The sequence below is a fragment of the Prunus avium genome, chromosome 6, assembly GCF_965620075.1.
Source record: "Prunus avium chromosome 6, drPruAviu1.hap1.1, whole genome shotgun sequence".
In the NCBI taxonomy this organism is placed as follows: Eukaryota; Viridiplantae; Streptophyta; class Magnoliopsida; order Rosales; family Rosaceae; genus Prunus; species Prunus avium.
Genome location: NC_142289.1, coordinates 29,019,562 through 29,045,692, shown reverse-complemented (window position 1 = coordinate 29,045,692; position 26,131 = coordinate 29,019,562). Strand labels below are relative to the sequence as shown.

Sequence of the window (26,131 nt, the reverse complement as noted above, 5' to 3'; positions counted from 1 at the left end):
AGAGTTATTGAATCTTAATATCTCAAACTCGAGCTGTAGCATCAAGGATTGTGAATTAAAGCAAGACTAAAATGAGTCCACGTGCATGTATGTATTATCAGCAAAATAAGAGTCGTCTGGTAACATTTTCGCAATACATTTTCAAAAAATGAAAACGAGAAACGAATTTGCATTTTCAAGATCCGAGAATGCCTCCAGTAACTTAGAAAATATATTCAAAAAACAAAAACAGTGGAAATGTCTCTGGTACTTCAATATGAGAATAGCATAAACAACAATGAATATGTCACATCTTTCAATTTTTTGTTGAATTTGGGCTCAATACTCAAGCATATTTTTCGTTCTTAAGTAGCTCTCATAACAAAATATTTATTAATTCAAAATGAGAGAAATGAGAATAAAAAGAGAGAGGGATGAGAAACAAAACAGTCGTATGCCTTCATTAGGATCCAACAAAGTAGTTGTATCGGAAGATCCATGCCTAAAACCAAACTGCCAAAGGAGGAAACTGAGGAGCATATACTCAACAAGAAGTCTTGGACGGGTTTCAACCATTGTGCTTTGCTTTCAGATTCTAGTTTACATTGACAATATGTACACTAAGCCCTCTTCCCCTTTTTATAATGCAACAGGCTTCTTTTTTCTATAAATAATTTAACAGAAAAATACTGATCTAATAAATAAAATCATTAATTAAGTGGGAGGCGCACTTGCCACACTTGCCACCACTTTGAAGGTGGTCTCAATTGATCTTAACCACTTAAATTATAAATCCTTTGCACATTGATTTTTGTCGTGTATAATTTCAATGCATAACGAACGCGGTCCTCAGATCTGTGGTGCCAAACTATTTGGGGGGGGGGTGTGGGTCCTCAGATTTGTAGTGCCAAACTATTTGGGGGTGGGGGGGTGGCGGCAAACTATTGTGGGGAAAAGAAATATGCCTTTCACTTTCTCACCCCATCACTCCAAATAATGATGACAATTGGAAAGGCGCAAAAAAAATATGGCTAATCCATCTCTAATCACTCTGTACATTATTATAGTGGACACTAGTGGATATGAATTACTTCAAGAAGTTTGAATTGGTCATATTTATCGATAAGCAAATATGATAGCAGATGCACTGTCAAACTGATTACAGTTTCTTGGACACCATGTTAGAGGGTTTGAATGAGAGAACATATTCATGCATTAACAACCAATCAATTTTCTTATTGAAAACATATTCATGCATTAACAACCAAATACAAAATATTACAACTAATCTACTTCATGCTGCCAATATCTTACATTCTGTTCTGTCAAGTACTGTGTAACTACAGAAACCAATCCACTGAAATTGGGAAGGGAAAAAAATGTGAAAGAAGAAACGAAAAAGAAATAAAAATACCCTCACCCCAAAACCGAGAAAACTTCTCACTTAGGCACAATTGCATTGTACAGAAAGAATTTGAAAACCCCGACCAACCCATGGAGAGATCCACTCAAACACTAAGCCGTCCGCACAAATTAGCTCACACTTGATTCCACCAGCCCTTGCATCGGGATTTTCGTTATCCACCTCTTGAACTTTGGGAGAGAGATACCGTTGGGTAGGTTGTATAAATCAGATTTACGAGTGTATAATGAACAAATCCTCACATATCATCTTCACTTTGTCACAGAAGACCGGCTAGCATAGCCCCGGGATCCGTTAATGCAGCCGGACTGGTTGGCTGAGACAATGAAATCAATTCCCTTTTCCAGATAGAAACAATCAATTAAAAAAATGGATTCATCAGTGCCCTAACTAGGAAAATCCGAAACGAAAAAAGAAACTCAGGTGCCTAACCCAGATCTGTTCCATTGCATGCAGTATGCAATTACTGCAATAGGCTTATTAAAAGTTTCTTATGGACAACTTCAGGGAAATATATAAATAAATAAAAAGTATTGAAAAGAAATTCCTGTTTTTAATCAATAATTCTTTTCAAATATGGTAATTGCTAATCTTTGGTAACTGATAATAATACTTATACACTCTCAAGTAGACCCCTATCAGTATGTTTTGAATGGTAGCAGCTGTGTTCCTTCAATCTCCATGCCACATGGCAGAACAGTGAGAATCACACGACAAATTTCTTGTTTGGAAATATAATTGGAGATGTTGAGCTGGATAAAAGTAAGCCAACACACACACCTAAGGAAATTTTGGCATACATAAAAGTAAGAAAATGGAACAAAAATAGCATAAGTCTATAGCTTGGCTCCAAACACTAGCATATATGACTAGTCTTTTTTGGTCAGGATACATTGTCACTCATCTAAAAAGGAACTATATTGTTACCAGAATTATCAAGTTAAAATGAATAGAACAAAGAAATGAAAATCAATACAAGTGTCATGATCACAAGAGAAATATGACAAGAAAAAAAAAATATTTGTTGGGGGATGGATGAGTACAAGTTTCAACGACACGGTCAATTTAGATCAAAAGTCTATTGGATTGTGAGGGTTCTGCTAAATCTTGCAAATTAACCACATAATTCTAACATAAACTGTCGTTTTGTTGAATGATATAATTTCTTTACCTGAAAAAAAAACCCCAAATCTGCAATCTAATTGAGATCCGTAATTCGGCATAATGACTCATTCAGTTAACAGTCATAGAAAACAACAAAATAACCATTTATAAATTGTAGGCATGTTATTTGAATATCTTTAAGAGGAAACAAAATTTAAAATTTAGAAATGATGAGGGACAATTATAAGAGCAGACTCCATAAATACTTATCTCTGATACTCATCAAATACAGAAAATATAGTCATGATATGGGGTTCCTCGTATGACCATCAAAAGAAAAATTAATTGAATTCATCAACAGATGAAGGTCATAATTACCTGCTTGTTCTTGTTTACATTTTACCAGCAGAAAACGGCCAGCCTCTGAGAATTAACATCCTGCTCATTGCTGCAAAAGGCAATAAAGGAAAGTCATGAACCCTTATCCAAGTATGAGAAGATGTTTATGAACACAAATCTCATTTTGGGTAGCCAGAGTTACAAGTAAAATGTCAATTAAGAGAATAGATTTGAGCATTTGCATATTATCAAGTGACTGCTCTCACAGCATAGTCTGGTCCAATTGCTTCCTTCACAACATGTAGTTGATAGAATTCTCTAATAGAGGTGGAGCTTGCCAATACAACGGGTCCCACGCTCTATTAGAGAGGTGGTGCCCAAAGTTGGTGCCTCTAGCATTTTCCTTAGTAAATTTTGTTTTACAAAGAAAAATTATAAAACTTAAAACTTAATTAGAGAGGTGGTGCCCAAAGTTGGTGCCTCTAGCATTTTCCTTAGTAAATTTTGTTTTACAAAGAAAAATTATAAAACTTAAAACTTAGAGAGGTGGTGCCCAAAGTTGGTGCCTCTAGCCAGTGGCGGACCCAAGAATTTTTCAGAGAAGGGGCAATATTCGATTGAAGATTACTAGTACTGTTTCATAACTTTATAATTAAAAAATTATAGAGAGAGCCACATAAAAAAAAATTATTATAAAAAAACATATTATAAAAAAAAATTAGAAATAAAAAACCAGAAGAAAAAAAGATCAAAAGGAAAAAAAAAAAAAAAAAAACAGACCTTGCGATTGCAATTTGGGTCTGTTGACTTCTTCAATTCAATTTAAATGGAGTGAATGTGGACTCTCTTTATATTAAATTATTAATAATATTAGTTGTATTTTGGCAATGGGTTCCTATCCGTAGGTTTATCCCTATTTTTTTTTCATTGCCCTGGTCCAAAACGACGTCGTTTTGGCCAGGGACTTTTAAAAAAAAAAAGCACGCGGGCTGTGCTGCGCGCAAGAGCCCAACAACACAGCATCACAGCAAAGAGAAAGCAGTTTCACAGAGGCATTTCCTCGAGCAGATTGTGGGCACTTCCATGGCAGAGCTGAGGGGCAAATTCCACAACCTCCAAAGCTCTTTCCGGCGAGGGGAGGTGCATATGCACCTCCTTGCGCCTCTGTAGGTCCGCCTCTGCCTCTAGCATTTTCCTTAGTAAATTTTGTTTTACAAAGAAAAATTATAAAACTTAAAACTTAATTAATCAAAACCCTACTTCTAATCCTAAACGACCAAGCTTGCCGTCATACCATCGTTCCCACCATCACTAGACTTGCTACTCCACTTCTCTACCACACCGTATCTATAGCAACCATATTGAATTAAAAGTTCTTCATATTTTATTTACCCTCTTCATACAAAATTTATGGGTTTTGCCATATGTTGTTGTAGGACTTGTTCATTTGGGTGAAGGCGATTAAAGCTTGCAATTTTTCAGCTTCTACGCCAAGCAGCCCCATCTTCTATTCATTTGGAACTATGACCATGTATATAGGTATATTAGCAACCTGGTGACGTAGCAGAATGAGAACTGAGACAGCCCATCTCCAATTCCATTATGCATGATGAGACGGCCATGAGCCTGGAGATTAGATGGTTGGGAATATGGTGGTGCTTTGGTGGTTTGATAACACAATCAATATTTGGGGGTTTTAGGTTACATGTATTTTTTTTTTCTTCATAATTATTATATCAAATGAAAAATTACCTTTTAATACATGTGGCAATTTAATTATTTAAAATTAATGACATGTCATTTGGGACTCAAATTTGGTGTCCCTAGCATTACCCGAGAGAATAACCCAAAAAGATGCCAATATCACTTCTTGTATCAAACTTTGCTAGGTTTTCTCTATCTCTATAAATATAACAAATGCTGCCAAAAACCCTCATGTGCTTTATGTTAGGTTTTCTCTCTTTCCAAAGCTCATAAGGAGTTGAAGTTGTACCCGGTCTAAGGAATAACCCAAAAACATGATATGTTGACATAGTAAAAACCTCAAGATGAGGAAAACAACTGTGGGCACTATGCCCAAAAAAATATCACTATGAGAAAGAATAAGGTCTTACAAGTTTTAACTCACAAGACTAACTCTCACAAGGCAGACTTGCCTACTCGCCTTTGCTCCTCAACCCAATCAACAATCTTGTCCTTCCTTCGTCAACAAGAGATGACATAACCCTGGTCTCGGTTGCTCACACCTCAAGGCACGATTGTTAATCACCAACATGCATAATGCTTATGGACTCACAAATATATGAAAAGATGATGATTTAATCACTCATGGAGGCCAACAAGGAACAACCACATAAGTTTTCAATATGAATGGTCAAAAGTTCTTTGAAAGAAAAAATATTCTCTCGTGCTTTTCTTTTCAAAGTTGCAGAGAACAAAGTGGTTGAAGTTACTTTCTTATTTTTCATGCTCAAGACTAGGTCAAAGACAAAAAGACCTTAAGCAAAAATGGGCTTTTGCACTAATAGTCTTTCTTTCAAAACAAATAAAGCCACTTAACTAAATACCCAGCACAAAAGACAAAAGACACAAACCCGTGTACAAATAAACACCAACTAAAGCGTATTAAACCATCGTTCAAAACTCACTGATGTCTGACACTGGATAATATAGGACTGAAACCATATATCAGCCCTATACATATGACAGTCACTTTTGATGAACTTCCAAATGTGCAAATATGAATGCATGGATGCAAAACATACTTTAGCATTAACTTTGAGTCACACTGATCTAGGATACCAGAATGTCACTTAAAAACTATAGGTTACACTCAAAGACCTACTCTATATTTTTGTAACAGGAAATTGCCAATATACAAAAATTGTTCCTAACATAGACAATATCTAAACATGGCACATTCTTGGTGCTTAAGCCTAACTAGGTGGGCAGGCAATGAGAATTGGTTAGGATAGTGAGACCATTCCCTTGCACTCCCCCTTCCCGTAGTTTAGATATTAATTTAACGTAGTTTACTATCGCTCATGTAAAAAAAATAGCCCCTAGCTCGGTGGTTTCTATAAACAAATAAACTAACAAAAAAAATTATAACTAAGTAGTTTGGTATTGGTTTGTATTTAATTGAAAGAATAGATCCAAAGTAAAGTAATTTCGTGGGATTACACATTTAACATGAATTCAATTGAGAAAAAACAGAAAGAAAAAACATTAAGAATTAATTCACTTGGCCATAGTTGGTGACTAATTGGATTGGATTATGAGGTAGGATTGAATTTCATTAGATTACATTAATCCAATCTTGTGTATGGTGTTGCACAATTAAGTGGCTGGATTAAATTTTTGAGTTTGATTTTTAATATAATTGAATTAAATTGAAATTTTATTACATTTAAAATAATAATACTGTGAATAATATAAATAAATAAAAATAATTTTGCAATAAAAGATATGTAAAAGGTCATTTTCTAATAAAATCAAAATCCACAAATCCCAAAAATAAACTATAAAATAAACTATCTTACTTAATTACAAAACTTAATAAGAAGACAAAAACCTAATTGCAAATTCCTAATTGATCATTCATAACACTGAATTAAAAATCCCTAATTTATATTTCATAAACCTTAAAAAATCCCCAAATTTCAGTAACAACAAATTGAGGAAAGAAAATTCTAAGATTCCACCAATAAAATAATTTTTTTGCTAACATTCCACCAATAAAATATGACCCACCAAACTGCATGCCACCTTTAGCTGACGAGCTACCTAGTGCCTCAATGACAGGGGTTTGAAACCCGTTGGAAGCACTTTGTGGCCAGGGGCAAGCCGAACCCCCGAGCTAGGATTAATCCCATCCTTCGGGTGTGGGGACACCTTGTGGTATTTACCAACAATAAAATATGACCCACCAAGAAAATAAAACATGATGAAGGCCTAATGCATGAAGTGGGGTAGGCTGTAGGGTGGGCTATATGTGACTTTGAGCTGAAAAATAATAAAAGCCACTTGGGCTATAGCTCAGGTTAGCCTATGGTTGGGCCCATCCCTAGTTTAGAGACTATCGCTTGTACTAAAAAAAAAAAAGACTATAGAGTTTAGGCTTGTAGTGGTAAAGTGGAGTTCACGTAGGCTGAGGCTAGCGTAGGCTTGCGATTGAGTCCATCTATTAATGCCTATTGTAACAGGCGTTTATGCCGCCCCAAAGACCCAATTAATGTTCAAAGTCCTTGCTGGCTCTTGCACCTCACATTTTGTTTGAGTTCACTTTCAGTTTGTCCACGTTCATAGCTATTAGGTAACAAAAACAATAAAATAAAATTCATAGCTATTAGAAGAAGCTAAACCCACTCTCTCTCAAAGACTGCATTCCCAAGTAAATCCCCAAAGAGGCATGTACGATGTGTGCTAATTTTGTTAGGACGATATGTGAGCTTTCTAAAAATTAGCACTATAATTCTTTATTTTCAAAACCTTAGACCTTAGCTTCAGCCCTTGGTGGTAATCCCTGGTCAGGTAAAGCCCGTCCAGCTGCAACGTAGCTCAATATTTATATAATGTCTCTTAAAGTTATACAAGGAGTCTAAGAAATCTTGCAAGTTGGTAAGGTTATTGTCAAAAGATGAAAGTTTACAAGACGTACGCATGGCCATTGGCCTGTCTCTAAAAGGGGATTAATGTCCTATTCCACTCCTGTTTATATATAGGATCTACCTTTAATTACAAGTGTACGTGATTGACCCCTTTGCAATTTGTTGGCAGTCAATCCATCGAAACCATAAATTAAATAGATTTGTAAATACTCTTTTTAAATTGGAACATCTCTACTCCTATAAACTAAAATTATCAACATAGTTAGTAAAATAAGGGATGGGTATAATACATATGTAAAAATGATTAGGCAAATTTCTTAAAAACACATGGTGAAAATTTCGGCTATTATATAAGAATTTAAATTTTGTTATTTATAATCTTTTTTTTTCAATAATACGTGCAAAATACATATGAAATATATGCGAATAATACATTTAATTTGCATTAAAAAAAGTGCATTTTTGTATTTTTAGAATTATATGGAAAACAAAAAAATATTTTTTTTTTTAAAAAAAGTAAGCATACATATAATACATACATGAATTTGCTAACTATAGGGTTATCAAAATGGCAGATGCATTGATATATTAAGTTTTAGGAGGACAAGTGCCAAGGTATACCGACCAGTATTTAGATTAATTTTAGGGCTAGCTAAAATCTGACTTTTTGAGTGCCCATGTGTGAGAGAACAAGTGGAGTGGAAAGTAAAGAACACCTTTACGTTTAGTGTGAGCAAGATGCAAAGTCTGATATTTTCAAGACCTTATAAAAGGGGAGGCCAGCATCAATAGCAGTCATAATCACAAAGCTCAAACACACACATACAATCAGCACCAAATGGCTAAAGCAATGGTGCGCTTAGGTGTGTTTTTGGTCATCCTCTTGATGCTTGTTGTGGCAGAGGCAGCAACTTCTCATCCAAAGCCTAAGAAAGTCAAGTGCAAAGACAAAAAGTTCTACAAGTGTTACCACAAAGACCTTTATTGCCCTGCATCATGCCCCCGCACTTGTGTTGTGGATTGTAAGAAATGCAAACCTGTTTGTAAAGCGCCGCCGCCACCACCACCACCTCCGCCGCCGCCGCCACCAAGACATAGGCACCCTCCTCCACCTCCAAAGTATTATCATCGTTCACCCCCTCCGCCTCCAAAGGCATACCCCGCACCACCACCTCCACCTTCAGTTGTTCCTACTCCCCCTCCTTCCACTACCACTCCACCTCCACCCACTACTTCTACTCCTTCATCTCCACCACCTCCTGCTTCCACGCCATCACCTCCACCACCCACTACTTCTACACCACCTTCCTCATATCCTCCACCTCCCCCTTCTTCAGAGAGCTCTGGAGAAAAGAGAAAATGCAAGAACAAGAACTACCCTCATTGTTATGGCCTAGAGCATACATGTCCTAGTGCTTGCCCTGAGCAATGTGAAGTTGACTGCGTCACATGCAGTCCTGTTTGCAGTAAGTTCACAAAACCTATTGTTTATGTAATTTATTAGAATGTGATTTCCACTAACCCCTTTCTTTTTCCTACAATAATACGATTATACGACCATACTAGTTGAACATCCTTTACAGTTAATGTGTTAATTGTATAACAATTATCAATTGCTACATCCTATAAAAGCTAAAGTTGTCTAAAAATTTGACCCCTTTAAAAAATTTATTCTTTTTCATAAACATATCTAGCCAAGCTTTTATATTTATTTATTTTGTGTACAAATTCATTTATTTATTGTGTGGACAAGTAGTTTATAATGATTTTTGTGAAATTACTCTTTTGTCATAATGATTTAAATCATAACTCTGGAAGAAATCATTAGAATGGATTTTGATAAATCTGGGTTTATAGTAAACTTAGTCACATAATTAACTGACAATTACACACCACTAATATATGTGAGAATATAATATTGCAGACTGCAACAGGCCAGGGGCTGTGTGTCAAGACCCCAGATTCATTGGTGGTGATGGAATAACCTTCTACTTCCATGGCAAGAAAGACCAAGACTTCTGCATAGTTTCTGATTCGAATCTCCACATCAACGCCCACTTCATTGGCAAGAGAAACCAAAACATGAAGAGGGACTTCACTTGGGTGCAGTCTCTAGGGATCCTCTTTGGAAACCACAAACTTTTCATCGGTGCCAAAACCACGTCAATTTGGGATGACTCCAACGACCGTCTCTCCTTATCCATCGACGGTGAACCCATAAACCTCCTGGACAGCGAAGGTGCTAACTGGCAATCAATCTTATCACCAGGCGCACTCAGCATCAAACGGACCAAAAACACAAATTCGATAGAAATCGAAGCTGAAGGGAACTTCAAGATCAAAGCAGTGGTGGTGCCTATAACAGAAAAGGACTCCATGATCCATAAATATGGGGTTACACAAGAGGATTGCTTTGCTCATCTTGACTTGAGCTTCAAGTTTTATGCCCTAAGTGGGGAAGTGAATGGTGTTTTGGGCCAAACATATGGAAGCAACTATGTGAGTAGGGTTAAGATGGGTGTGGTGATGCCTGTTTTGGGTGGGGACAAAGAATTTGCATCCTCTAGTATCTTTGCCTCTGATTGTGCGGTTTCAAGGTTTAGTGGGGAATTTGTTAAGAACAACTCTTCAGATAGCTTTGAGTATATGAATTGTGCTAGTGGGAAGGATGGCCGTGGAGTTGTTTGTAAGAGGTGATTGAATATTTCTTGGAGTACTATTGATATATGTAATAAATAATAAAGGCCAAGACTAATGAAATGGTATGTCTGGCTCTAGCAGTTTCAATTGATATTGGTGTAATATTGGTCATGTATTGTTGATTTCTATAAACTCAAGTTGTTATTATTACGTGCGAAATTATTAGCATAATTTTTTATGTGAACACAATTAAAAGAAATAAATATATTCATCTTAATGGCGGATCCGAATTTAGAACCTCTACTTGGATGTTCTCTACCATGATCTACTTGACTTTTGTTGTTTACGTGTCACCTAATTTAAATTTCATCCCAAACCAAAAGATTGGGTTGATCCATTAGGTTTTATAAAGAAAACCCGAAATGGTTCGCATCAAACCATATATCTTCATTACTCAATTTAATTTTCCTTCAATCTCTCACCATATCAAAATATGATGGTTTTACAAGAAAGCATATGAAAATCAAATATGAGACTATGCCTATTAGTCAAAATTTAGGGTTGTTAGGTTCAATGGTCCCTGAACTTCGACACGATTCGCATTTTGATCTCTCAATTTCCAAAATCGTTCCCATGATCCTTCAACTTCAGTTTTATTAGGACAAATGGTCCTGCCGTCAATTTTGTTAACTTATTCTGTTAAATTTGAGCATTTGCATGGCACATGGTGTACTATTGAGGGTCGAAATTGGAAATTAGTTCACTCCTGGGGTAAATTAAAAAATTTTAGATGGTGAAAGGAATATTCAGAAGGTTTTTAGTTTTTAGTTTATATTTTTATTTTTTGGGTGAAAGATTCAGATGGTGGAAATTAAAAATAATACAAAGAGATCATTTTGCCCCTACATTTAACAGAAAAGATAACAAGAAACTAAAGTTGAAGGACCACGGGGATTTTGGAAATTGAGGGACCAAAATGCAAATCGGGTCAAAATTCAAGGACTATTAGACCTAAGATCCCAAAACCTAATAAAGGTCATAAGCAATCTTCAATGGTTTCCCATATAATAAGCAAATATAATTTTCAGTGCATTTCTTTTTGGACAAATAGGGCTTGGTTCTTCCGAAAAAAAAAAAAAGGGCTTAGATTTGGTTGTGTCTCAGTGCTTACCCACTCCAAATCCATGGTTGATATATGATCATACCTTCCAATTTGTTATTGTAAGAGAAAAATGGCTCACCAGAAAACTGGAAGATGGTCTATCACTCTGAAACCTTTTCTTTTCTTGTTACATAGGCCCAAAGCCCAAAAAGCAAAACCAACCACCAGTGCTTATACAAACGATCCAATCCAAAGCAAAAACTCATAAAAGCCCCATTTGGTGGACCGGATTGGATTGATTAGAATAAGACTTGGAGTGTTGGACCATGGGCTGGACTTTAAGTCCTCTGAGTTGTTCGAAAATGCTATAAGAGCATCTCCAACAGTAGTATCAAATAAAACTTTTCAAATTAAAGTTTGTTAACCTACGTGGCAATTTGAAAAGCTTTATTTGCTACTTGAATAAAATTTACTCCAACAAAATCTTCAATTCAATTAATGCAATATCATAGAAAAGAATGAAAAATATGAAAACATGTGAAAAATGTCTATGTATTTATTATATGAAAAGAAAAAAATGCATGTTTTTAACATTTTCAAGGTAAGTTTTGTTTTTTCAAAGTAAAATTAAATGTTTGAAGAGCTAAAGTCAACTTATCAGTCCTGAAGAGGAGAAAGAGGTTGTAGCTTTGATGGCTGAGGTTGAAGAGGCTGTTGGAGAGAGTTTTTCTGATATGGCTCACTTATTTTAGAATTCCAAAGATGTTGAAGAGGCTGTTGGAGATACTCTAATGAGGGAGTTGTGGGAGTGGTTCAATCCCACTATCCAACAAGAGAGAGAAAATATTGGACTAGAACCTTTTTTTATAATTGAATGGTTGGATTGAACCCCTCATTGAACCCCCTCACCAAAATACCCCTCATTATAGAAGCGCCATGAGTTGTTTGGTAGATCAATAAGCAGCACTAGAGTGGACTTAAGTCCACTGTGCTGTTTGGTACAAGACTATACTGGACTGCATTGGACTTCAATATTTTTTATAATTTTTTTTTTTTGTGTTTATTTAATATCAGAAATAATTAATTTTATGAAAAAACATGCGCACATAATTAAAAGGAAGAAAGCCCCATCACATACTACTTATTGCTTTTACCCCATCACAGTAAAACATGTCCAAATATAACAAAGTAAAAACTCACCAATCCAATCCGGATTGGACCTATGTCCAATTAATTGGGCTTATCTAGTCCAATCCAGCCCACCGAATTGGGTCATAATTCATACTCTTAGAAATGTTAGTTGATAGATGATACTTTTTTTGTTGTTGAGAAATTCTGGGATTGCATTCATAACTCAGACAAAAAAAAAAACCACTAGCCACAAAGGGCCATTACAATAACGGAGCAATCTAATATCAAAATTAAGACAATCAGATGTTCCTCTAGTAACAATTAGGCAGGATTGAAAAAACTCTGGCATATGCATCCTAACTAAGATTGCAAACTCAAAATAATAAAAAAGAGATAAAGCTTGAAAAAACTAAGGCATAACAATACAAATAAAACTCTTACAAAGTAGAGATGAACACAAAGGGGAGGTGGGAAGCTCTCACAAAAGGAGAGGTGAAAACTGCATAGAGAACCCAAAGGGGCCTTTGCGACTTATTCCAAACATAAAGAAACCGGAAAAAGGATGGTGGTGGAGATCCGACGCCGAAATGCATGTTTAGATCCAACAATGAGACGTAAAAATCATAACAAAACGAAGACAAATAGGGGAAACTTTCTGTTTCTGCAAATGAGGGAAGAGGATAAAAGAGGAAGAGAAGAGGGGAGAGGGTTCCTCCCTCTCAAAGTGAAAATAGATGTAGGAGTGTTTTTTAAGAGAGAGAGAAAGGGCTAGAGTTTCTCTGGAGGTTTACGCACTCACTAATTTTGTTGATAGATGATACTTAAGCTACAAAACTTCACTAATATAATAATTATTACTAGCTCTTTGGCACACGCTCCGATTGAATTTTTTTTACTTGAGATATATAACTTCTTTTTTTTAATATTCAAAATGTTTGAAGGTAGTTGTCTTTTTTTATTTATTTATGGACAACTGTAGTACTGCTCCTATTTTATTTTAATTTAAATAAATTGTGAATGTAATATTTTATCCTTATTTAATGAAATGTTTTATGTTTTAGTATTTTCATTAACCAAGAGGAGTTATAGGGATTTTGAATGTTTTATTTTAAGAACTTATTATGCCTTAATATATATATATATATATATGTGTGTGTGTGTGTATAGATTAATAATTGGAATCCATAATAGATTAAATAGAAAGAATAAATAACAAAAAATTAAACTTTCCTACTAGATATATATAAAGTCTTCTTCATGAATGCTTAGCTAGAACAAAATTTAAGTTGAGGCATGTTAATACACTATCTTGGAGGCCATATATCAATGAAGCAGGTAATTGGCGCCCTAACTTTTAGAGTACAACTACACACTTGCAACACTTGCATTGGGTAAATACCTTGAATCTTCAAGGGTCATCTGAAATTTGCATTGTCCACGATAATAATAAAATGAGTCAATGATTTCCCGTCTTGGTAAATTTTTGCAAGAATCTTTTTAATGAAGACTTGAACGAAATAATACTGCTTGCACATGACTTTTTCTAACGGAAACCCCCATGGTCTTGATGGTATGTGGTATTCTGGTGGAATTTCAGTTCAAAATAAAACAAAGAGAAATGACGTGGGAGGAGAGAGAGTTTTACGGAGATAAGTGACCAGAGGAAAAGAAAGAGATGAACGTGAATAAAGAGAAGTGCAGTGCATTTTGCTCTGAGTTTTTGTAAGTTTTCATAATAAAGTATTGTAACCGTCAGATGTAATCTAATCGCTGACGTAGGAAGTCTGAGCTTTTAATAAAAATCTGGTCAGATCTCTGTAATGAATGACGTAGGAACTCCGAGTGTTAACAAAAATCATGTCAGGTCTGTTTAACAGCTGACGTAAGAAGTCCGAGCGTTAACAAAAATCATGAAACTGAGAAACGGTCACTACCCATTTGGCTCCATTTGATTAAAATTTGTATTTTGAAATATCCTCTGAATTCCAACACACACCAGATGCTTCGAGAATGGAAGAGGGGAGGCTCTCACTCCACTACTAAAACCCGAACCCAATGAACCAGGCTGCCATCAACCTCAGAAAACAGAGCCAAACCCAAGGATCTGCAGATTGATCACCATGGAAAACCAGAGTAACCTTCCTACGGAGATCGTAAGCGACATTCTTTCCCGGGTACCAGTCAAGTCCCTGTGCCGCTTCAGGTGTGTATCGAAGCCATGGCTTTCTCTGATCACTCACCCTGATTTTGTCAAACTTCACTACAACAGAGCCTTTGAGAAAGAGGATATACTGCACCAGAGGCGACGAGTCCTAATTGATGTACCCGGAAGTAATTCGCTTTTCTCTTTCGGCATCGATGAGTTTCTCAAGCGAAATGATCATGGCGGCGATGCAGAGGTTGAGGAGAGTGATATTGACTGTGTTTATTGCCATGAAGAACTAGATAGTGGCGTTATGCTGGTGGTTCCATGCAATGGGTTGCTGTTTTTCACGGTGAGCAATTTGGACTTGTATTTGCTCAACCCAGCAACCAGGGAATCTAAGCAACTCCCTGGACCTGAAGGGTTTGGGATGGATGGGTGTTCTTATCACCTTTTTGGGTTTGGATTTGATCACTCAGCTGATGATTTCAAGGTGGTTTACGGGCGGTGCTTTGATGATGGAGTTGATTTCGGTGTCTACATGCTGAAAACCGGTTCTTGGCGTGTGATCGAAGAGCGCTATCCCTACAAACGCGCTGTAACTGATGATTCAAAGGGGATTTTGGTGAATGGAGGCTTCCATTGGTTGTCAAGGAGAGTTGGAGATCAGTCAATGATGATCATGGCTTTCCTCTTAGCTGAGGAGGAGGTTCGAGAGATTGAAACCCCGCCCGATTTCACCGAAAGCGATTTGATTTATTTCAGTCTTGGAGCCTTCAGGGAATGCCTGTGTGTATCCCAATGGATTTTGCAAGATGCAGGAAATCATGAGTTTTGGGTGATGAAGGACTATGGAGTGAGCGAGTCTTGGACTAAAATAAAGCTCTCCATTGTGATGTTGGATTCTGGCAACATTTTGCCTGCCCCTTACAGGACCAAATCTCATGATCTGCTGTTTGCAAAGTGGATAAGCGATTTTTATTTGTACAACTTCGATGATCACACCTTTCGCACCGTGTCGATTACCCTATTTCAGGAGTTTCGTGATGCCGAGGTCTACTTGGAGAGCCTTGTTCCGTTGAATTAGCGTGACATTATGGACATAGCACATCAAGGAAACCAGGTATTTTACTCATCACAATCCCCTACATTTTAAATGTATTGTTGGTGTGGCGCTTGTATGAGTCTCATCCATATTCAGTTCTTCAGCGATTGATTATCTTTTTTATGATACTTTAGCTCAGACAGTCTACCTGTCACCTGTAATTTGTTGGAGAAGTGGTGAGTTGTTCTTTTCTTTTGTTTTTCATTACATATGTCTTTACAAGAAGGGAGCTCACTTTTAGTCTTTCGTGACAACATTAGTTGACCACATGATCTGATAAATGATGTACATCTATATGCACTAACTGGCAATCAATTTTGTCACAGGACCAGTCAGCATAACTTTTTCTTCCGTGGAAGTAGAAGGTGAAGAGAAGTCCTAGATCAAAGAATCAGTGGTGGTGTCAATAACAGAGAAGAAATCAAAACTTGTGCAACAAGTTTTATGCCCTAACTGAGGAAGTGCATTGTGTGTTGGGCCAGACATATCTGGTAGCAACTATGTAATGGATGGCCTTGGAGTTGTTTGTAAGAGCTAGCTAGCTATTAGGTCTCTCATGTTCTGTAGTCTCGTCTTAAATAAAAAAGGCCAAGACTCTTATGTCTGGCTCTACCTACCAATTTCATTGACATTTTGGTGTAATGTTTAGAGTCATTTTATAGTGAGGGCCTTATATATGGCCCTTGCTCTTAGGTGAGGTCCTATCTCTTAACCATTGGATCATATTAATTAATTTGATCTTACGGCTAATCAATTTGATCTGCGGATTAAGAAATAGGACATCAATTAAGGGACATATATAAGGCCCTCACTATAGAATTCTTGGTAATGTTAATTGACAACGCATAGTGCTCAAGTCTATGAGCAAACCCCTCAAGCCCAATCCAATAAGACATTAGGTCACTTGAGCCGAGTAGACCATTGAGGGCCTCACAAAAATAATTGTTGAAGGAAACCATAAAAATCTAAACGGTTCTGATTATTAGATTATAGCCTTCACAAGATGCCCTTATTTTACTTTAATGACATCCATACTGGAGGAAAAATCATTAATCAATCACATTCTCTCCAGTGATTATTGCCCTTTAATATTAAGGAGCATTTTTGCTCACCACCTTAATCAAAGGTGTACGTTCACCATCATTCTTAAAAAGTGACATATGTCATATTGTTAATCTTAGTTAACTTTTATATGGGAATAAATAAATAAATAATTGAAAAAGAACCCACAACACATATCCCGATTCTCTCTCCCCTTTCTTCAATAGCATCTCGTATGACGAAACCACACTAGTGAAAGAAGTGCAATAATTGATGCCATGAGCAACCAAATAAATTGTTTTTTTGTTGTTGACATGTTAATTTTTTCAACCACTTTTGGGGTGGTGTTGTTTGATGTTGGTAGGGTTAATCATTTTATTAGTCCTTGAACTTAGACTCGATTTGCATTTGAGTACCTCAATTTCCAAAATGATTCAATTTTGTTAACTTTTTCTGTTAAATGCAGGGGAAAAATGATATTTTTATATTAAAACCAAAAAAATGAATTAAAAAATCATATCTTTAAAATAACAATAAAAGAAAATCAAATAAAAAACCAACAAAAAAACAAGAAAAATAAAGTTTGGGGGTAGTAGAAATCGGGATAGAGGGGGAGGGAAAGAGTTTACTTTTAATTTTTTATTCATATTTTAATCAATTTTGATACAAAAATACCATTTTGCCCCTGCATTTAACAGAAAAGTTAACAAAATTAACTGCAGGACCATTTGTCCTAACGAAACTGAAGTTGAAGGACCGCGGGAACCATTTTGGAAATTGAGTTACTCAAATGCAAATCGGGTCTAAGTTCAGGGAAAAATAAAACGATTAACCCATGTTGGTATTATTGGAGGGGGACTGCAACCAAGGGGCCGCAGTGCGAGGTAGGCAGATTGGCGACGACGTGGTGATACCGTATTACTCTATAATTTCTCATCTAATATGGTGAAAACTATAACCAACCTAACTTTGATAAAAGAAGAAACGTAAGTTTAATAAATAAGTGACAACAATTCTAGCTACTAATTTGCTCACTAGAGACGAAATCAAAACGACATCAAGTGGAAGTTTTTTTTTTTTCTTTTTTTTTTCTTAATATAAAGAAAATAGCTAAGCGGTTGTGGGAAACCAGCCTCACCTCCCATTGGGATCATAGGTGAGATTCTAATGTTATGACTCAAGATCTCACATTGGGAAAACAACATATCTTATGATGGTTTAAGAGCTTTTAGGTACCTTTCCCTTACAAGCTAATTTTTAGGTATGCCAAGTTGAGTTGGAGTGTTAGAGAAAAGTGGTCATGATCCGCGACATAAAGTGAGAAAGAAAAAACAATAAGTCAATCAAGCCTCAAATTTAATTTCTGAGAAAGAAAAAGCAACAGTTCATACCTCAAATCTAATTTCCTTCAAACTTTAGGGCTTAGATGAGGTAAAAATGTCCATTCATGTGCTCGTACGACCAAATTATGCATGAACACATATTGTTGACAAATTACAAAGATATGTACAACACTGAAAGCTAACAACTTAACAAATAAAAATACTTTAAACCTATATAATCTGCTTATTAAGATTCGATTTAAAAATGGAAATCACAATGTTTGCCAAAGTAAGAAGAAATTAACTTTATGGGTTTTTACGTCTAATGGTCCCTGAACTTTGATCCAATTCGCATTTTGGTTCCTCAATTTCCAAAATCGTTCCCATGGTCCTTCAACTTCAGTTTCATTAGGACAAATGGTTAGGCCATCCCCAATGGTTGGGGCTCTAAAAGGGGTTGATAGAGCCCCATTTAGATCTCCGATGAAATCTTTGAGGCTCTAAAGGAATCACTCTCACAACAGAAGGGCTCTATATCTAGAGCTCTATATTCAATATAATTTTATATACGTGTTATTTTTAAAATAAAAAAAATCTATTTGCTTTAATGTATATTATAGTATGTTAATTTTTTTTTGTGTGAACATTTCAAAAAAAAAATCAAAAATCAAAAATCAAAATTTGGACAAGATTTGAAAATCTTTTCTATGAAAAAAAACCTTGATTGTTGCCTTGAAAAAAAACAAAGCCTCATCCGGAAAAAACACAAAAACAAATGCTATCTATCTAGCCCATCTCCTCTCATTGGTCACATTAAATAAAATATAAAACAAAGATAAGCAATCATTGGTCAAGAAGTGAGTATCATGAGCTGCAGTCACAAGGCAAGTCACCACACCAACAACACATATGGCTTTATGCGGGCCCCATTCGATTTCAGGGGCTTCAACCGTGAATATAAATCTGGGTATAGCTCCGGTGGGGCTCGATCATTTAAGGCCCCAAAACTGAACCACTGGGGATGACTTTTTTGCTTTAGTTGCTATATATTGCAACCTAAGGGTGGTTCAGTCCACTTTAGAACCCCCATTGGGGATGGCCTTATGCCATCAATTTTGTCATCTTTTCCGTTAAATGCAAGAGCAAAATAATCTTTTTGTATTATTTTTAATTTTCACCATATGAATATTCCTTTCATCCAAAAAAAATAAAAATAAATTAAAAACTAAAAAACCTTCTTCCTATCCTCGCCACAGTAGGGAGGGAGAGGCTACTCCCACACAGAGCCAGGGCAAACCGACCTAGAGCGGGTGGACTAACACAAGGGACCATTATCCCCCTGCCCTCCGGTGTGGAATTACACATGGCATTTTCTAGACTACCCACCAACATGGGACTGCTGGCAGCATCGAACTTGGTTGGGGCTCAACGCATAGCTCGCACCTTACCAACTCAATCAACCCATGTTGGCGTTTGTGCTACCTTTTGCTTCAGTGGTTGTGTTATACCTTGTTACTTCATTGACAGCTTGTAAAGAAAGTAATCCTGTGACAGTTTCCTCAATAAAAAAATCATGCAAATATGAACAAAAATATAAAAATGATACCGAAAAAAAAAAACTTATATAATTGTTGTACACTACAACCAAAATCTGCAAGACGATAAAATATTTCCTGTACACTTCTTATTATGCGCTCCAACCGCCCCGACCAGATTTACCAACCTTTTAAACTTCACCAACAGATTTTGGCATTTTAGTCCTTGGTCTACCGCGTCTCTTCTTAGTAAGAGGAGGCATGATAACATCTTCTGAACCCTCATGCATCACATTCTTAATGTCAGGTATGGGAGAAATACTAAACGCATATGAACATCTAAAGTAGCTTGACTTGAAGTGGTCATCAGTATACTCATGAATGCAACCAGAATCTTTTTGAATAGCCACAAGTGCATGAACACAAGGAAAGCCTTTTATTTGCCACTCATGACAGGAGCACAAACGATTAGCCAAATCAACCTTAACACAGATTTCAGCATGCACATCATAGACAGAAGCACTACAACGACTAACATTCCAATTCCTACCAACCATCAACCTTTCGTTCAAGGTTCTCTCAATCACGGGACATAGAACAGAACACCACTGCTCTGCTTTACGACTCCATTCAGCCATCATTTTCATGAGTTTACTCCTGATGCCATCAACCATTTGACAGATTGGCAAAGCACGTAGCTCAAAAATCCAAGAATTAAATGATTCAGAAGCATTGTTGCACATTTCACCATATCGATTACCCTTAAAATAGGCATATGACCAACTCTCCTTAGGAAGATCTTCTAAAAAAGTCATAACAGGAGCACCACCCTCATGTTTTAAATTTCTCATATTAACCTCAAAAGCAGCTTTAGTGGGAGCATAAGCGCATTTCAAAAAAAGATCAACAATGTGATCCCGGAAAAATTTGCCATACGTAGAAGGATATTTAGATAAAAGGTTCTGTTTCAAATGCTGCAGGCAAAATGCAAGATGGGATGTTGGAAACATGTTTGAAACAGCTTCGGTGAGACCCTTGTTATGATCAGATATAAAAGTAATCGTCCTACCTTGAGGAGTCAAAACTTTAGCTAAGTTTTCAAAGAACCAGCTCCAATTTTCCTCATTTTCCGAGTCCATGATAGCAAAAGCAAAGGGAAAAGATCCTGCAAACCAATAACATAAAATAGAATGGATGAGTAACCTGGTATTTCAAAGGTATACAAAGACATACAATTTATATATGTCACTTATCAAAAATCACAAAATATACAGTAATAAAAATAAAAAATAAAATTTATACCTTGGTTTCCATTCTTTCCCGTGGCACCAATTAGTTGCCCCTTATGCTTACTTTCTAGACCAGTCACATCTATGAACAACAAAGGTCTGCACCACCGAAAGCCCTCAATGCACGCACCATAACAAATAAACAATCTCAGAAAACGAGAAGTCTTGGGATCACACTCCAAGACACAATGTGACCCCCGATTGGATGACATTAAAGCATCACTATACCAAACTAATCGACTATAAGACGAGGATTCATCACCATGAACCTCGCTCTTGGCCAAATTTTTTGCATACCATGCAGTATGGTAAGAGATATCAAGACCATAGTTCTGCTTAAAATCCTTGACAATATCAACAGGCTTAATAAACGGTTCTTTCTGGATTCGATCCACCAAAACAGAAGATATAATCCTTGAGCTCATCATCTTACTTTTCTCCTCACTGATAGCACCAGTGCAAGTGTGAACTTTATTTAAAGACTTAATGTAGAAAAAACCATTCAGCCGACACACCGAAGCATGTATACGCCAATTACATCCATCTGAGATCTTCTTAAAACATTCAGCAATAACACGTTCTTTTTCATTCTTTACAAAAGCAAAACGAAATCCAGTCGCAAAGGCATACTTACACAACTTGTTACGAAATTCAGCTACACCCCCTTCAAACTTCTGGCCCACATTATTAATATATTCCTTCCAACCCTGAGACAAATATGCCTCGCCTTCATGAAATCTGGAGGTCCCCAAATGTTCATTCTCATCAAAAGCACTACTATCTAAAATGCATGATGAAGACGCTAAACGATTAGATATTGCATCATTAGAGCCAGCATGATTAGATATTACATCATTAGATGCTGTATGATTAGATATTGCATCACTAGACGCTGCATGATTAGATGTTGCATTATTAGAAGTTGTGTGGTTCGACATTGCATCAGCAGACAATGCATGATTAGGAGCTCCAGGCGTTGCATGATTAGATGCTCCATGATCAACCGCTGCATGATCAGATGTTGCATCATTAGATGCAGCATGATCAGGAGCTGCACGATTAGAAACTGCATGACTATAAGGTGTGTGATTAGGCGCCGCATGATTAGACGTTGCATGATTGCCATCCTCGTTATTTGAACTCAAAAGATCCTTCACTGAAATATCAACAAAACTACTCTTCAACATCGATAAACACATAAGCATCAAATGCACATCCATATCCGATTGCAGCAAGCAATTAGGATGCTCAGGAAGAGAATATGTCAGCTCAAAACTCCCTACTTTTAGTTCCTTGAACCTTAAACACATCTCATTACAGATATCTGCATATTTACTGTGTTCAAACAATGCAATGACGACAGTAACTGCACCATAACCACACCTTGCTATTCTAGCACTCACCATTCCTCTACATGTAAAAATGACCAAAACAAATCAACAGTAAGTATGAAGAAAAATAAAAATAAAACTGAACAGTGAGTCAGCAATTACCCTTATAACTAATTGTAACTGATCTATAGCAAATATTAAATTCCTCAACAAAATCAAATGTTAAACAATTATGTTAACAAATTATATTACAAAAATACAAAAACAAAACACGATGTAATTGAGTGAAACTGTCTCACGGTAAAAGTTATTCCAAAACAGTAGTGTAACAAGTGTAACGAAGACAGTTCCAGTTTTTCCAAAGCACTAGGATGCATCATTATACACTCTATTAACCACAACATAACACAGTAGCTGTAAAACGAAAATGAAAAAAAACCAGAAATAAAAATTACCATGCCGAACCAATTACCTCAACAATATCTCCAATCAATACGACCCAGATGCCAAAAAAATTTAAACAAACTAAAAGCAAACAGAAACACAGAAATACAAATTTCCACAATGAACAATACCACAAAAACTACTGCAACTAAAAAAAAGATATTCTTAATAAACCAAAAATACAGATTTATGTGAATCAGCCAAAGAAAATATACAACATGACGACGAAGAACAAACTGAAACCAAACAAAGAAAAGTAGCTAAATAGCTTGTGAATGTATGAAGACCGATCAACTATGCGCTCCAAAATAAATGAAAGCTCTGGAGCAGAGTTTTAAACCAAGACAAACCTGAATCCTCAAACTCAGTAAGCATTACACAAATGAGAGGAGAAAATAAACCAAAAATGAAAAACTTGGATGAACAAATCGAGCTGAAATCTTAATTAATGCAACCAAATATTGACATTTTGAAGAAGAAAAAGAATCCGAATCTTGCAACTGATGATTCGTAACAAACTTGTTCATGTTTCAAGGGTAAAGGAACATCAAAATCTGGTTGACCAACACTAGGGAGGGATCTAGCTTAATTAAATTGTTGAAATAAAGGACAGCGTCCCCGAACTCACTTGCACTGGAAGACTGGATTCTATTTTTTAATAATTAAAAGTTGAATTACTTCAATATAATTTCCCTGTAGAAATTGCAGGAAATCTTAGTTTTGCCCCATACATAAAAAACATAAATGAAAAATATTTATAAATAATTGATACAGATATAGGACAACTATCCAGGTGATTTATGTAAATGACTAGTTCATGATGTTGGAGAGCGAAAGGAAAATCATTTACAGTTTCTTTGGTTATCCTTGATTGGATTGTTGACTTGTAAGAATCAAACCAGACTCCCACCTGCACATTGCACGTGTACAGTTCAAATAAGGAAAGAAGTATAAACATGTCCTTCAAAGCAATGGTGTTAAAGATTAAAATAAGGAACAAACTGCACTGTTGATTTTGTATACACAAAGGAAGAGTATTATATACACTAGTATTACACGGAGATGTTGAATATATGTGGTACAAAGTGAGATAGGACAAGTCTGCATAGAGTATAAATTTAAAAACTATATACATATATGCATGTATTGGGAAATTTTTGATTGCCAAACTGTGAATCTGGACTATTGATCAAGTTGATTCTTGCTTGAATGCGTGGTCCGAATTCACAGCATAGTAAAATAAGGATTTTTTCTTAGCACACATAGAAAATTGGCACTAAATATTAGAATCTTGTCAAACTCAAATATTTCATGTTGGTTAAATTCTGGGTTTTAGTGATTTTGTTCTTATTTCAAATATTTATTTTATGGTAAACTCCCTACTGTATAAAGGTGATTTGTGACTTTATAACTCTGTAGCCTAAAACAAGCAAAATTTGATACTATTGAATAAGAAAGAGCTTTCTCTTAATTTCATTCTTATTCCGCTGGTATTCTCCCTAAATCAACATAGGCTGTGTTCTAATCACACTGACACTGTAGCATAAGCTTTTAAAAAGAGACAAGGTCAAGTTGGGTACTACTTGTGTATCTCTACTTATAAAGAGATTTTGTGCATTTAAACAGAGAAGAAGACCAAAGCTCTATAGAGCTATTGGGAGCTAGCTGTTTATGGGGTGAAACTGGCAATGACTTTTAGAATTTTCGCAGGAAATGCAGGGAGGTTAGATTTCTTGTGAAATTAATCCACAGAACTACCCAGAAATGAATCCCAAATCATTCACATCATAAACTCCTAAAAATTCAACACTGAAAACACTACATAACCATGAAAATCTGCAGAACCCAATAATGTATATTGGTTAATGGCTATATTAAAGAAAATTATGTAACAATATTGAAGAAAAATTAAAAGCTCATTAGTTTGATGCATATATTAGCTAATATATCAGAAAATTTAAGCACGAAAACCAGTGAACGGCTAAGTAAGAATGATAAAAATACAAAATTTTCGAGAAATAGTATAGACAAAATAAATTAAGTACCTCAATTGGAGGGTTAAACGAGTAGCAATTGGAAGCACTGGCTCGCCGATTTGAATAACGCCATAGAGGAAGAGGCGATGGGAAATGTCAAAACTTCGAACCGGGTTTTAGCTTTCGGATTGTTTTTGGGAAGGTTTTAGTTCTCCCTCTTTTTTTTTTCTTTCTAATTTCATGAACGTAATATCGGTATTTTTGGGAAACAACAAAAGATATTTAGTAATATACCCATTTTTAGCACTAATATTATAAATAATAGATTATTATAAATAAACCCAATTCTAGGCATGTATTTATAAAAAAACCCACACACTATTTAAATATAAAAACACACCCAAAATCAATTCTAAAATAAACAATTGTATATTTTTTGGGTGTGTTTATAAATGGGTTTTGAGTGTGTGTAATGATGGGTTTTGGGTGTGTTTATAAAGTGTTTTGGGTGTTGGGTTTTTTTATAATTTCAGCCCCCATTTTGGGTGTTTTAGTGAAACCCCCAATAAATAAATCTTACACCATTTAATTTCTATAAACAAACCAGAAAAAACCCAAAAAATGGCAGCTGGCCTTATTGAATTTAATTTTAATTATTAAATTACTTTGATGCCCTATTGAGTGTTTTGGGTTTTTTTATGAGGTTTTGGGGTTGGGTTTGTTTTAAGAAATCAATGGTAGTTTTGTAATTTAAAAGAAGTTAAAAGCCTTTTTGTTATGGACTTTGGGTGTGTTTTTAAAGTCTATTTCATATAGGGTTTTTTTATAATTTAGGCTCATATATTGGGTATAATAGTGAATCTCCCAAAAAATAATTTAATACGAGTAAATAGGGTTTAGGTGTAAAACTAGTAGGGTTAAGGTAATTGTAAAACTGGTATTGAGGTAATGGTAAAACTTTTATTAAGCTAATTGGTCTTAGGTTAAAAATATAAATTGATTATAATTTTCTTTGTTGTTGATACAAGCGAGGGGAGGGGAATTCGAACTCTGGTGCAGAATGGGAGCATATACATTCTAGCCAACCTGACAATTTATTTTTCATTCGTTTATACAATACTTATTAAGATAAAATTAAATAAACTTTTTCTTTACTCAAATTATTATTTTTCCGTATCCATGTAGAAAATAATTATTCTGTACTTTTTTATTATTAGAATATAGAAATTCAACTTTAGTATATAATTTTTTATTTTTTATTATTTCTAATTTTTCCATCTTACTGTTACAGACTCGAGACCATTTATTTCTTCACAATGCCCTTTTGCAATTTCAGTTTGGAATGGTGTTTCTAATTGTTCGTCCCCGATTGGTTTCAGTGATCTCCTTTTTTATTGGTTGAATTTATATGGGAATTGGAATGTTAATAATAGAAAGCATGGCTTTATGCAAACTTCATTTGTTAAATTAAACTTTGATGGTCATTGTGGGAGCAAATTTCCTCCCACGGAAATATTCGGTTGATAGATTCCTTCGTCTTCTCCGCCTCTCTTTCTCCCTGCAAAATGAATAGCAATAAGAGGACCACACCCGGGGAGTGTTGGCCAAAGGCCCTCC

At 35.7% G+C, this 26,131-nt stretch overlaps 4 protein-coding genes across 9 annotated transcripts in view; 2 read left to right on the top strand and 2 right to left on the bottom strand.

Moving 5' to 3' along the window:
• Positions 1-594, bottom strand: part of LOC110765368 (putative LRR receptor-like serine/threonine-protein kinase At1g53420) — a 36,044-nt gene extending 35,450 nt beyond the window's left edge. For 2 of the 4 annotated variants that reach the window (XM_088255095.1, XM_088255097.1), the window contains exon 1: positions 438-594. In XM_088255095.1, coding sequence (XP_088111221.1) covers positions 438-555 — 118 coding nt within the window. In that variant the 5' untranslated portion in view covers positions 556-594. The remainder of the gene's footprint in view (positions 1-437) is intronic. The other 2 variants (XM_088255098.1, XM_088255096.1) reach the window with 2 other exon arrangements.
• A 7,699-nt stretch (positions 595-8,293) lies between these two features.
• On the top strand, positions 8,294-10,222 carry LOC110765367 (uncharacterized). 2 transcript variants are annotated; one of them, XM_088255099.1, is made up of 3 exons: positions 8,294-8,389; positions 8,810-8,921; positions 9,380-10,222. In XM_088255099.1, the coding sequence occupies exons 1-3, from the start codon at positions 8,294-8,296 to the stop codon at positions 10,150-10,152; spliced, it is 981 nt and encodes a 326-aa protein (XP_088111225.1). In that variant the 3' UTR covers positions 10,153-10,222. The 2 variants fall into 2 exon arrangements, with proteins under 2 accessions (XP_088111225.1, XP_021824171.2); XM_021968479.2 differs by having other exon boundaries at positions 8,294-8,921.
• A 4,055-nt stretch (positions 10,223-14,277) lies between these two features.
• Positions 14,278-16,326, top strand: LOC110765369 (F-box/kelch-repeat protein At3g06240-like). 2 transcript variants are annotated; one of them, XR_015836618.1, is made up of 3 exons: positions 14,278-15,594; positions 15,711-15,752; positions 15,903-16,326. XR_015836618.1 is itself a non-coding variant. In XM_021968481.2 (2 exons), the coding sequence occupies exon 1, from the start codon at positions 14,449-14,451 to the stop codon at positions 15,556-15,558; it is 1,110 nt and encodes a 369-aa protein (XP_021824173.2). In that variant the 5' UTR covers positions 14,281-14,448; the 3' UTR covers positions 15,559-15,594; positions 15,903-16,326. The 2 variants fall into 2 exon arrangements, 1 of the variants encoding a protein (XP_021824173.2); XM_021968481.2 differs by lacking the exon at positions 15,711-15,752 and having other exon boundaries at positions 14,281-15,594.
• A 2,925-nt stretch (positions 16,327-19,251) lies between these two features.
• Positions 19,252-24,748, bottom strand: LOC110765364 (uncharacterized). Its single transcript, XM_021968475.2, has 4 exons — positions 24,584-24,748; positions 23,389-23,448; positions 20,777-22,173; positions 19,252-20,639 (listed from the first exon to the last, which is right to left on the bottom strand). Exons 3-4 carry the CDS (start codon positions 22,167-22,169, stop codon positions 19,666-19,668), a joined length of 2,367 nt encoding a protein of 788 aa, XP_021824167.2. The 5' UTR covers positions 22,170-22,173; positions 23,389-23,448; positions 24,584-24,748; the 3' UTR covers positions 19,252-19,665.
• Between the last annotated feature and the right edge of the window lie 1,383 nt (positions 24,749-26,131).